The sequence below is a fragment of the Mizuhopecten yessoensis genome, unplaced genomic scaffold (genome assembly GCF_002113885.1).
Source record: "Mizuhopecten yessoensis strain PY_sf001 unplaced genomic scaffold, ASM211388v2 scaffold715869, whole genome shotgun sequence".
Taxonomy (NCBI): domain Eukaryota; kingdom Metazoa; phylum Mollusca; class Bivalvia; order Pectinida; family Pectinidae; genus Mizuhopecten; species Mizuhopecten yessoensis.
Genome location: NW_018479832.1, coordinates 26048 through 40806, shown reverse-complemented (window position 1 = coordinate 40806; position 14759 = coordinate 26048). Strand labels below are relative to the sequence as shown.

General features: G+C 34.0%; 1 protein-coding gene across 1 annotated transcript in view; it reads right to left on the bottom strand.

Annotated features, from left to right (window-relative positions):
• Positions 1-12217, bottom strand: part of LOC110441326 (von Willebrand factor D and EGF domain-containing protein-like) — a 34206-nt gene extending 21989 nt beyond the window's left edge. Inside the window, exons 1-7 of the mRNA XM_021484440.1 lie at positions 12141-12217; positions 8884-9282; positions 6395-6451; positions 5497-5750; positions 1569-1658; positions 1006-1150; positions 417-607 (exon numbers count right to left, since the gene is read on the bottom strand). Of these exons, the coding sequence (XP_021340115.1) occupies positions 417-607; positions 1006-1150; positions 1569-1658; positions 5497-5750; positions 6395-6451; positions 8884-9282; positions 12141-12180 (1176 nt within the window). The 5' untranslated portion in view covers positions 12181-12217. The remainder of the gene's footprint in view (positions 1-416; positions 608-1005; positions 1151-1568; positions 1659-5496; positions 5751-6394; positions 6452-8883; positions 9283-12140) is intronic.
• Positions 12218-14759: the final 2542 nt, after the last annotated feature.

Here is a 14759-nt window from a genome sequence, read left to right as displayed (position 1 = left end):
AACCCCGGTAGGGTGATCATCAAGGAGAAGTTGACGTTGTTTTCATAAGTACAGGTATTTTACACATCATATTTAAATTAATAACCAGACATTAAAATTTAAACATATAATAAATACCGCTAAGATGTAAAATTAAAGTTTTGAAATGGTCGGAAGGGTGTTGCAGGTCGATAAACTTTTGTACATGATTAAGAAGAATTTGACGGGAATGCTTAGCCAATGAAATGTACGTATTGTATCACGTTCTGACGTTACCGATTCTAACTTGTCTATTATTTTCTATCAAAATTGTTGGTATAATTTTGAAACAAATTATAATACATGACATATACAAGACATACAAACAGAGTATCGGCATATTTCTATCTGACATTGAACCTGTTATAATGTTACAGATGTTTTAAGCCGCTGTGTACCTGTATGGGATGGATATTATAACCGTTGAACATTGGACTTTGCCACGTCAGAAGAGGACGGAATGCAAGCTCGTGAACCTGGTCACCGTCCTTGACGAAGTCACGTGTGGCCGTGACCTTGATTGTGGCCTTGTAGGTGTGACTGACGTTGTCGTATTTTAAGTCATATGTACACGATGACGTGGATATATCTGCTCAGAAAATATAATAAAATACTGCATTATCATTTAAGTCATATAATGATGAATTACTGCTACTTACTGATACCTACAGACTCAATTTAGCTTATATCGTTAATACGATAGCAGATGTGTGACACAATAGATGCATTGCAAGCGTGATGTCCCTTAAGCCTAAATATCCGCACTGACATATTAACACATTCAAAAGCTTACGGACATATTGGAAAGAAAAAAAAATGAAAAGAAGTTTTGTTCCGGAATTTTAACGTCTAGTATCAAGATATCCAGATAATGGGAGTTTAGGTTATTGCACTCGGAACTTCTCGGCCGATTCGCTCACGTTGGGAGGAACTGAAATCGGGGCGAGGTGTTCTGAATGAGGTTATCTGGGAGACATAAATTCATACCGAATGGATCTTTAGATGACATCATTTCTACAGAGACGGAACAGGCTTGTTTATGTGGGTCGTTACAGGGAATAGGCACGGTTGACTCCAACGTCACTTCCTGTTCGGCACCTTTCTCGTCGACTATGATGGCATTGGTGGAGGCCTAAACAAACGACAGCAAGGAAATAATGTCCTACTTATACGGTTATTTCGTGTAGAAAACAGTCACGTTATAAAGTCCAATTTCTATACACACACGGTAAGGAACAAAACAAATCAACAACATTTAATCGGATATTGATTTAGAGTTATTTATAAAATTAATTTCAAACTCGCTGTCATTTTGACTGTTTTAAAAAGATCTTCCTCGAATTTGATATGAATTATTTTAATTTGCTTTGCCTTCTCGTCATTTTTTCCTAATAATACCTACAGTTAGACCATTATTGATTCATGATATGTATTTTGGTGTCTTAGTTTATGAGTAGATCCAACTGTGAAATTATATATTTGGGGAAAAGTTTTGTCAGAATGTATCCTCAGTGATACACAGTAGGATTTGATAAGAAACTTGTGCTTACCCTGATTCCTGCCCAGAATCCGTTGCTGCTGAGTGTATCACTTTTAATTCCCGGTGATGTCGCGTGATACGATGTTACGTTACACTTAAGCTACAAAAAAAATGTCCGTTTTAAATATTCTTAATATAATATATCCAACATAACGTTGTTATAGTTAGGCCATTCAGATCAGTTCCAACCTCTATAAAACACAAAAATACATCGCTACAACCTATATAAAACACAATAATACATCGCTCCAACCTATATAAAACACAATAATACATCGCTACAACCTATATAAAACAATAATACAGCGCTACAACCTATATAAAACACAATAATACTTCGCTACGACCTTTATAAAACACAATAATACTTCGCTACAACCTATAGAAAACACAATAATACATCGCTACATCCTATATAAAACACAATAATACATCGCTACAACCTATATAAATCAAAAAAATACATCGCTACAACCTATATAAAGCAAAAAAATGCATCGCTACAACCAATATAAAACACAATAATACATTGCTACGACCTACATAAAACACAATAATACATCGCTACAAACTATATAAAACACAATAATACATCGCTACGACCTATATAAAACACAATAATAAATCGCTACGACCTATATAAAACACAATAATACTTCGCTACAACCTATATAAAACACAATAATACCTCTCTACAACCTATATAAAACACAATAATACATCGTTACAACCTATATAAAACACAATAATCCATCGCTACAACCTATATAAAACACAATACACTGTAATACATCGCTACAACCTATATAAAACACAACTAAATATCGCTACAACCTATATAAAACAAAACAAAACATTGTTACCCTATATGATTATAAAACACAATACTACATTGTTTCACTATATAATTATATAACACAATGATACATTGTTACCCTATATAATTACATAAGACAATGATACATTGTTGCACTATATAATTATATAACACAGTTATATATTGTTACACTATATAATTATACAACACAATGATACATTGTTACCCTATATAATTACATAAGACAATGATACATTGTTGCACTATATAATTATATAACACAGTTATATATTGTTACACTATATAATTATACAACACAATGATACATTGTTACCCTATATAATTATATAAAACAATAATACATTGTTTCACTATATAATTATATAACACAACGCTACAACCTATATAAAACACAATAATACATCGTTACAACCTATATAAAACACAATAATACATCGTTACAACCTATATAAAACACAATAATCCATCGCTACAACCTATATAAAACACAATACACTCTAATACATCGCTACAACCTCTATATAAAACAATAATACGTCGCTACAACCTATATAAAACACAATAATACAGCGCTACAACCTATATAAAACACAATAATACATTGCTACAACCTATATAAAGCAAAAAAATACATCGCTACAACCTATATAAAGCAAAAAAATACATCGCTCCAACCTATATAAAGCAAAAAAGTACATCGCTACAACCTATATAAAACAAAATAATACATCGCTACAACCTATATAAAGCAAAAAAATACATCGCTCCAACCTATATAAAGCAAAAAAGTACATCGCTACAACCTATATAAAACAAAATACACTCTAATACATCGCTACAACCTCTATATAAAACAATAATACGTCGCTCCAACCTATATAAAACACAATAATACCTCGTTACAACCTATATAAAACACAATAATACATCGATCCAACCTATATAAAACACAATAATACATCGCTTCAACCTATATAAAGCAAAATAATCATGGCTACAACCTATATAAAACAAAAAAGTACATCGCTACAACCCATATAAAACATAATAATACATCGCTACGACCTATATAAAACACAATAATAAATCGCTACGACCTATATAAAACACAATAATACAGCGCTACAACCTATATAAAACACAATAATACTTCGCTACGACCTTTATAAAACACAATAATACATCGCTACAACCTATATAAAGCAAAAAAATACATCGCTCCAACCTATATAAAGCAAAAAAGTACATCGCTACAACCTGTATAAAACAAAATAATACATCGCTACGACCTTTATAAAACACAATAATACTTCGCTACAACCTATAGAAAACACAATAATACATCGCTACAACCTATATAAATCAAAAAAATACATCGCTACAACCTATATAAAGCAAAAAAATGCATCGCTACAACCAATATAAAACACAATAATACATTGCTACGACCTACATAAAACACAATAATACATCGCTACAAACTATATAAAACACAATAATACATCGCTACGACCTATATAAAACACAATAATACTTCGCTACAACCTATAGAAAACACAATAATACATCGCTACAACCTATATAAATCAAAAAAATACATCGCTACAACCTATATAAAACACAATAATTCATCGCTACAACCTTTATAAAACAAAAGAAAACATCGCTACAACCTTTATAAAACCCAATAATACATCGCTACAACCTATATAAAACAATAATACAGCGCTACAACCTATATAAAACACAATAATACTTCGCTACGACCTTTATAAAACACAATAATACTTCGCTACAACCTATAGAAAACACAATAATACATCGCTACATCCTATATAAAACACAATAATACATCGCTACAAACTATATAAAACACAATAATACATCGCTACGACCTACATAAAACACAATAATACATCGCTACAAACTATATAAAACACAATAATACATCGCTACAACCTATATAAAACAAAATACACTCTAATACATCGCTACAACCTCTATATAAAACAATAATACGTCGCTCCAACCTATATAAAACACAATAATACCTCGTTACAACCTATATAAAACACAATAATACATCGATCCAACCTATATAAAACACAATAATACATCGCTACCACCTATATAAAACACAATTAAATATCGCTACAACCTATATAAAACAAAACAAAACATTGTTACCCTATATGATTATAAAACACAATACTATATTGTTTCACTATATAATTATATAACACAATGATACATTGTTACACTATATCATTATATAACACAATGATACATTGTTACCCTATATAATTATATAACACAATGATACATTGTTACCCTATATAATTATATAACACAGTGATAAATTGTTACACTATATACTTATATAACACAATGATACAATGTTACCCTATATAATTATATAACACAATGATACATTGTTACCCTATATAATTATATAACACAATGATACATTGTTACACTATATAATTATATAACACAGTTATATATTGTTACACTATATAATTATACAACACAATGATACATTGTTACCCTATATAATTATATAAAACAATAATACATTGTTTCACTATATAATTATATAACACAATGATACATTGTTACACTGTATAATTATATAACACAGTGATAAATTGTAACACTATTTAATTACATAACACAATAATACATTGGTACACCATATGTAAAACACAATAATACATTATAACACTTTATATATAAAAAAAAATCATTTTAAAAAGACTAGAAATAACGATTGATGAAGATACTTTGAATCAATGTGTTATTAGAGCAGTAGGTAAGAAAATAAAGGCACATATCAGCATATTAATTATATAAAAGGTGGCACTTTATATCGCGAATGTGTCGTGATGTGATTCTATCTTTATAACTTCGATTATAACTGGCCTACGTTGGCTCTGGGGTGTGATCAAGGAATAAGATATGTATTTACTATACTAAATTCTATTTTAGAATAAAGAAAAAAACAAAAACACTTATAAGATCATGAAACTGCGTCGGTCCTGTTCAGAGTAATAGTAATCTCGCTCTGCACTGAACGCTGTGTAATGCTTAAATGTCTTACTGTTTTTCCCATGTGACCCTCCATATGTATGCTGTCAAGTAACGCATCTCTGTTGTCTCCGGTCAGTGTGGTCACCACTGGTGCGTTCGTGTTAGGATCCGTGATCATTTGTCCGTCCACCGTCCACGTGACATCAAATGCGACATCAGGTTCGCCCTTGGGGAAGGGGATGTGGCAGGGAAACTGTACGTGGTTGTTAGGGTCGATGTAAGGCTGGCCCAGGGTAGGGAAATGCGTCATCTTGGGATAGAGGTCTTCACGAATGTAAAAGAAAACAGAAAACACCATCAAAGACCAGCATTTTATAAATTCAGTGAACTGATAAGTCCTTCCACCTCCATAATCGCAGAAAAAAACAGTTTTTGTTCTGTATACAAGTTTATACAAAAACCTACAGTGTTGTGATTGAAATACCAATCCTTCCCGTTCAACTTGAAGATACATTGAGATTTGTTTATACAATTAACAAGACAAATACATTATGTACTTTCATAGTCTAAATAAAGTAATATACATGCATAACAGTATTTCAGAATTTCTCAGCACACAACATTTAAATAAAAATAAACAAAAGATGGTTTTTTGTCTGATTAAGAATTCATTTATTGCTGATAAAGGTGACTACTGAAATTCAAGAACCCACGAATCAGTTTGATTTGGTAAATACGTTGACATGGATATATGATATGATAAAATTGTATGATCCCATTTTGTTTTTTATTTTATATCTATTCTACTGGTAGCAGTACATTAAGATAGCTGCACGATAGATTTGAATCAAAGTTAATTCACCAAGTGTCAAGATACCTATCATAACGTAAATATTTAAAGATATACAAACAGAAGCACCAATGTCACCACGTGATTATTCCACTTAACGTGTCTAACTGATACGTACCCATACATTTATTGGAGCCGATGTTTGTTTGACCAATTGGACACACATGCTGATTTCCTGTCATAAAAGAACGCAATATTATATTCTAGAATCGTTCTTTGAAACATCTCAATGCAACAAGCATAGCTATGTGTATGTAGCTCTGTTAAACAATAACATATGCAATTTTTACACCATAGTATTTGTACCAGTTTTGTATGAATATGTTCACTATAAAACATTCAATTTACGTACACACCATGTTACATTTAACTATGTATGTACACACCATGTTACATTTAACTATGTATGTACACACCATGTAACATTTAACAATGTAGGTACACCATGTTACATTTAACTATGTGTGTACACCATGTTACATTTAACTTTGTATGTACACACCATGTAACATTAAACTATGTATGTACACACCATGTAACATTTAACTATGTATGTACACAGCATGTTACATTTAACTATGTGTGTACACCATGTTACATTTAACTTTGTATGTACACACCATGTAACATTTAACAATGTATGTACACCATGTAACATTTAACAATGTATGTACACACCATGTAACATTTAACAATGTATGTACACACCATGTAACATTTAACTATGTATGTATACACCATATTACATTTAACTATGTATGTACACACCATGTTACATTTAACTATGTGTGTACACACCATGTTACATTTAACTATGTATGTACACACCATGTAACATTTAACAATGTATGTACACCATGTAACATTTAACAATGTATGTACACACCATGTAACATTTAACTATGTATGTACACCATGTTACATTTAACTATGTATGTACACACCATGTAACATTTAACAATGTATGTACACACCATGTAACATTTAACAATGTATGTACACCATGTAACATTTAACTATTTATTAACACACCATGTTACATTTAAGTATGTATGTACACACCATGTAACATTTAACTATGTATGTATACACCGTATTGCATTTAACTATGTATGTACACACCATGATACATTTAACTATGTATGTACACACCACGTGACATTTAACTATGTATGTACACACCACGTTACATTTAACCATGTATATACACACCATGTAACATTTAACTATGTTTGTACACCATGTAACATTTAACTATGTATGTACGCACCATGTTACATTTAACTATGTATCTACACACCATGATACATTTAACTATGTATGTACACCATGTAACATTTAACTATGTATGTACACACCACGTGACATTTAACTATGTATGTACACACCACGTTACGTTTAACTATGTTTGTACACACCATGTTACATTTAACTATGCATGTACACATCATGGTACATTTAACTATGTATGTACACACCATGTAACATTTAACTATGTTTGTACACCATGTAACATTTAACTATGTTCGTACACCATGTTACATTTAACTATGTATGTACACACCATGTTACATTTAACTATGTATGTACACACCATGTTACATTTAACTATGTATGTACACACCACGTTACATTTAACTATGTTTGTACACACCATGTTACATTAAACTATGTATCTACACACCACGTTACATTTAACTATGTATGTACACACCATGTTACATTTAACTTTGTATGTACACACCACGTGAATTTGACTATGTATGTACACACCATGTTACATTTAACCATGTATGTACACCATGTTACATTTAACTTTGTATGTACACACCATGTTACATTTAACTTTGTATGTACACACCATGTTACATTTAACTTTGTATGTACACACCATGTTACATTTAACTTTGTATGTACACACCACGTGAATTTAACTATGTATGTACACACCATGTTGCATTTAACTATGTATGTACACACCATGTTACATTTAACCATGTATGTACAACCCAAGTTACATTTAACTATGTTTGTACACCATGTTACATTTAACTATGTATGTACACACCATGTTTCATTTAACTAACAGAACGGAATGCCGAAGGCATCGACGGTTAGGGCAAAGCAAACACAGAGGAGATGAACGTGTGTCCACGCAAGTTTTATGCAGAACTTCAAAACGTGGATGGGACCAGAGACGTACATATTATATCTACGTCTCTGATGGGACTAAATACGGCCTACATAAACAATTTTTGAATGCTAGAAATGAAGATGTCATCAACGACGATGCACAGAACTTCCAATTGGTTTTTTTCTCTCTTTGAAATTGTTTAAAGACATGAATTAGTAAATTCATTTGTTAAATTGCCTTAATTTGTCAGGTTTCGTTATAATAAAATAGTAATAGAACGGGTAATTCGGGAAATAGCAAATTAGTGGTCACCCTTGGTGAAAAACCATTTCCCTCGCCTCTGGAAATAGTTTTTCACCTCGGGGGATCATAGATTTGCTATTACTCTCATACCCAGTCTATAACTGTATACTAAAATAACTATGAGGGTAAACACTAGGACCTCCAACGGTCGATGTTACATCGTTACTTACCTGCACAATATGCCATGAAACAGGCAGGTGTCCTGGCCAAATGATAAACGTTAAAAGCTCCACAATTCTTTATCTGGATTGGCAGGGAATGATGACAGCAGGAGGATCCACCATAGGCCGTTGCGCTGGAAGCCTGACCAAAATTGATACAAGCTTTTCCAGTAATAATGCCATCAGCCACAGAGGGTAAATGACCGTTGAACCAAATGGGGGCGTTTGTGCCACAGTGATATGTTGGGACGCAGGATGTCGGCATGTCTCCATTAGCGAATTTATACCAGCCCTGTATCAGAGCATGATCACAGATAAGTCTATCCGTACCCTCGGGGATAAACGCCACGCTTCTATGGGGCTCGGAGATATCCCGGTAATTTGTGCATGGGTCTTGGATGGCCGCAACTGGGATTTATAAAGAATGTAATAAGTAAAAGTAACAGTGGTTGTGCTTTTGTTCAAATTCATCAATAAAACACAAACTAGAAATGTGTCCCATCAGGGTAAGTGTTAGGTGTAATAAGTTTTATTCAAATCCATACAGTTCTTTGGGGAGAGTAGTGAGAACAAAGTTAAGATTTATGTCTACAGACAAACGGACAGACAGACAGACGGTTAGACCCCCCTTTCCCGTTTCCATCAAACTGCTGATATACAGAAAAAAACGCACAACACCATCCCTTGCATCAGAAGTTGGGGATAGTTCGCACTTTCCTTATCAGATCCATAAACATCGTAACTGAACAGAAATACCTTGGAAGTGAAAAACAAATGGAAAATAAAAGCGATGGGAATGGCCCAAAGAAACACAATCGTATAAACCCAGAGAGAAACTAACGCCATGGTGAATATTCCATAAATAAGAGGGGTGTTTACAACACGTTCAATAGTGTGGCGCAAACATCACATCAGCACGCCTATGCGACCATGCAACACCACCAAGCAGCTATAAGTTCATCTAAATGATAAGTTGCTGAAAAGAGACAAAACAGGGGTGGTTTACCAAATTCCATGTAACAGCTGCAGCCTTACATACGTCGGAGAAACTGGCCGGAAATTTGGAACACGCCTTTAAACATCAAGTCTACACTAGAAATACAAGGAATGCGTCGGAGAAGCAATACAATACATCAGCCATGTCAGACCATGCTAACACACACAACTACACCATAGACGTGGACAACTCGAAAGTGCTCGAAAAGGAGGACCACTGGAAAGTCAGGAAAGTCAAAGAATCCATCTGGGTTAGGAGGGAAGGGGATTCGATAAACAGAGACTAGGGGGCCACCAACTGAGTTGTCTTCATGACCCCATTTTAACATCCAATAAGGGGCGGAATGGGTAAACATGGTATCCGTCCCCCTGACTGCCAGCAGTATAAGAGTACAATTGGGCGAAATGTCTCTATGATGTTTGACAACTGACTTTACTGATTCGGCTCACTGCGGCTTAGTGAGTTGTTTTCAACTCATTTACACTCTTTGCCTGACAAAGGAAACATACGTTTTCGAAAGTTCGCAAAATTAGTTTTCAATTTCAGTTTGTGTTTAAAGCAGTCTTAGTCTTTATTTAAAATGTGTGGCACCGGTATTTGAATACAATACTTGAAATATTTTTTATATCGATGTTCATTTTCAGTATAATACAATAGTTCTTATAATGGTATCAATTTATATAAAAATACAATGGTGTTAGTCCATCGCTAACACGTCCAATGATTTGTTTAAACATGATAGTAACTCAGAACGCTAATAAACTTGGAACTAGGACTTTAGTACATAACCAGTGGTAAGATTAGCCATTCCTTATATAGGTCATGTTCTTGTCTTATCTAAGATCAAGTGAACTTACACTACCATACAAGTTGAACTTAGAAAGCATTGGTTTTTTAATAATATCATTTTAGGAAACATTAATGTATCATATGTAATTAAAGGTGGAATAAAATGCTTCACCTGTGGATGTAAAATGTAGAATTTTTTCCATACCTGCATAATGAGTAATCACCTTTTAACGACAAACCAATTTTGAGCAGGTCGTGATGCTGGCCGTGACCTTCAGTTGGAATTTATTACGGCATGGTTAACAAGAAATATTTGTTGAAAATTAAAAATTTATTCTGTTGTAGCTAACAGTAGGTGCGTCCTTCTTTTTCCTAGTGATTTTACTTCTCAAACATGTTACATTCTGAGATTTTTACATGAATCAACAATGACATTACGAATGCCACAACGCAGGAACATTGTAGATAACAGGTAAAATAACACAGGAGGACATACGTGGAAGCAACAGAAACAAAACAAACAAAACCTTCGAGGGATATCTTTAATCGAACAAAACAGCACAAAGTTAATTTGGAAATGTCCATGTCAGTGTTATCGATTTCTGATAACGTGCCCACCTCGCAAGGATGAGAAATCGTATGTCTCCTTTTGTCCTCTCATGCAAAGTTAGTATGCCCTATCAACGAATATGTGTCCTATCCAAGATTGTATTTATTTTTCAAAATAATTATATGTGCTATAAAGAGTTAAATGTCCTGTCACAGGTCGTATGTCATATATACGACAAGAGATCGCATGTAATCATAGCGTGTTTTCAATAAATCTAGACAATTTCCTCAGAACCAGAAGTTCTCTTATATAAAGTGTATTTACAATGTATCATGAAGCTAAGTACGCTGCAGAAATGTTGTTGTTGGGGGTTTTTTTTTGGGGGGGGGGGGGGGGGGGTTGTGTGTGTGTTTGTGGGCCATTTTGAGAATAAGAATAAATTATGTCAACAGATCTTGTGATGAATTTACAGGGATTGTGTATCTACTCGTTTCATGTCATTTAATAATCCGTTCAGGTTACCGCTATTTTGAGAACATTGACATGATATAGCAGTGTTAATGTGTCACATTTTAATGGCGATTTTTTTTCACGGAATGTTTAGACGGGAATATAAAAAGAAAGACAATGTGAAAAAAGCCCATCAGGATTACAATGTATGCAGGTTCCTTTTGTTATTTGTTATTTTTGGCATGTTTCAAATTTCAGTTATAATAAGAAAGTTAATTAACTTCGTATATACAAAAACTAAAATTTGCAATCTCGATTACATTTGAATAAAATCAATTTGTCTGTTTAAAGAAAGCTTGACTTGAAGAGTTAAAATTGTATCATTTAAGAAAAATAACTAATGGCGAGTTTAATTTCAAAAATATTTCATTAATGAGGCAACATTAAACACATGTACATGTCGTGTAGTAGGTTTCTTACCTGCGACGATGCAAAGGGACAAAGCCAGCAAAGTTTCCATCTTGCCGTCGCGGAACCCAACACAAGTGTGGTGACCTGGTTCTGCTCAGACAATTACCTTACTTGGCAAAGATAAGATGAAATCTGCCCTTGTCGTTAAAAGTAATGGTTGATGTATATAAAGGTATTATCAAAGGTTGAACCTGTGACCCCCACGTCAGAAGGACTAACATAGAACCTATAATGAGATCTGTGCTGTGTCAAACCAGTGCCACAAATAAACTGATTTTACAAGATAATGTTGTCCAGCGATTTTTTTGCAAGGAGATACAGTTGATAGCAATGTTTATTATTGAACAACTTTTTAATTTATTATCAATCAAAAGTTCAATGATAAGTCTCGTGTTTGGTAAGTTAGAATTTACCCCGCGTTACATTTCTTATCTTACTCCGTTGTACGTGAACGATTCTATAAATCCCACATGGTTTTACTCGGTTAACTTTACTATTATGACCTCACAGACAGATGAACATCTTAAATTCATAGTTCCAATCGAAAACCGACAAAACGTAGATTCACCTGCTACGGCGCCGGCAACTGACACCAACCCGTCAAAAAAAGCCTGCCAGGATCGTTGTGCATGTTTATTTCAATATGTGGTCTTGGTCCATTATTTACCTGAATTTCTAAGCTAGAATACCATGATACATGTTCCATTAAGACCTACCAACTACTCCCTCATTTTATAGGTGCATCAGGTGTTCCTTCCCATCCATTCCAGGTACAACAGCTCCCTATCACCACAGGGAAAGTAACAATACCATCCCTAACAGGAGCAAGTAATGTCTGTACCCAAACCGGGGATCAAACAAGTGACTCACGACTTCCCAGTCCACTGTTCTGCTAGAAAGGTGATTTTTTACAGTATGTACCATTTGCATGCTTTACATTACTTTGCAATAGTGTATAATGGAAAAGAACAAAATAAAGGGTCATTTCTGTGGATCAAACCACATAAGCACATTATTTACACAATCACACATAAAGGAACATTGCCAATTACACATGAAGGAACATTGTCTATCACACATGAAGTAACATTGCCAATTACACATGAAGTAACATTGTCAATCACACATGAAGTAACATTGCCAATTACACATGAAGTAACATTGCCAATAACACATGAAGTTACACTGTCAATTACACATGAAGTAACACTGTCAATCACACATGAATTAACACTGTCAATCACACATGAATTAACACTGTCAATCACACATGAAGTCACATTGCCAATTACACATGAAGTAACAATGTCTATCACACATGAAGTAACATTGTATATCACACATGAACGAACACTGTCAATCACACATAAAGTAACATTGTCTATCACACATGAATTAACACTGTCAATCACACATGAAGTCACATTGCCAATTACACATAAAGTAACATTGTCTATCACACATGAAGTAACATTGTATATCACACATGAACGAACACTGTCAATCACACAAAAAGTCACATTGCCAATTACACATAAAGTAACATTGTCTATCACACATGAATTAACACTGTCAATCACACATGAAGTCACATTGCCAATTACACATAAAGTAACATTGTCTATCATACATGAAGTAACATTGTATATCACACATGAACGAACACTGTCAATCACACATAAAGTATCATTGCCAATTACACATAAAGTAACATTGCCAATTACACATAAAGAAACATTGCCAATTACACATAAAGTAACATTGCCAATTACACATGAAGTAACACTGCCAATTACACATGAAGTAACATTGCCAATTACACATGAAGTAACATTGTCTATTACACATGAAGGAACATTGTCTATCACACATGAAGTAACATTGCCAATTACACATGAAGTAACATTGTTTATCACACATGAACGAACATTGCCAATCACACATGAAGGATAGTTGCTACGACTGTTATATCATTGCAGACCATATCCATAAAATTGATATCTTATAGTTATGAGGAGACTATATATTCCATACCAGCGATGTCTTCGCGTCTCAGCTTGAAGCGGTTGATATGCTAAGTTCATATAATGAAGTCGATATACTTTATATACTTTGTATTTTGTAAACGATTTTTTTCCCATGAACTTTATATTCAGTAGCCGGATTTCAAAACATTTTAGGATGTATATGCACATATCAGAGACTTAAACAGGGCAAAATGAGATTCCTGGATTACATGCATTGACCAGAACGGACGCTACACAGGGTTTTCAGAAATTGGCAAAAAACGTCAGTTTACCTTGAGGATTTATGGAAGGATATTTCCTACGATGGTAGGTGCAGAACGGTTTCATTATCTGTGGTTACTGACAAACCAAATTTGTGGAGACACAGTATGTTGTGTCGATCACAGAAGCACAATACACTCTTTCTACCCCGTCAAGACACTATTCGCCATCATATCAGGATATCAAAATATCGAACTCTGGTGATTGGCTTCGTTGGCTGCATTGTTTACATGTCTAGATATCCCACCTCCATCTCGCCACGGACATGCTGATAGAGATATCCCACCTCCATCTCGCCACGGACATGCTGATAGAGATATCCCACCTCCATCTCGCCACG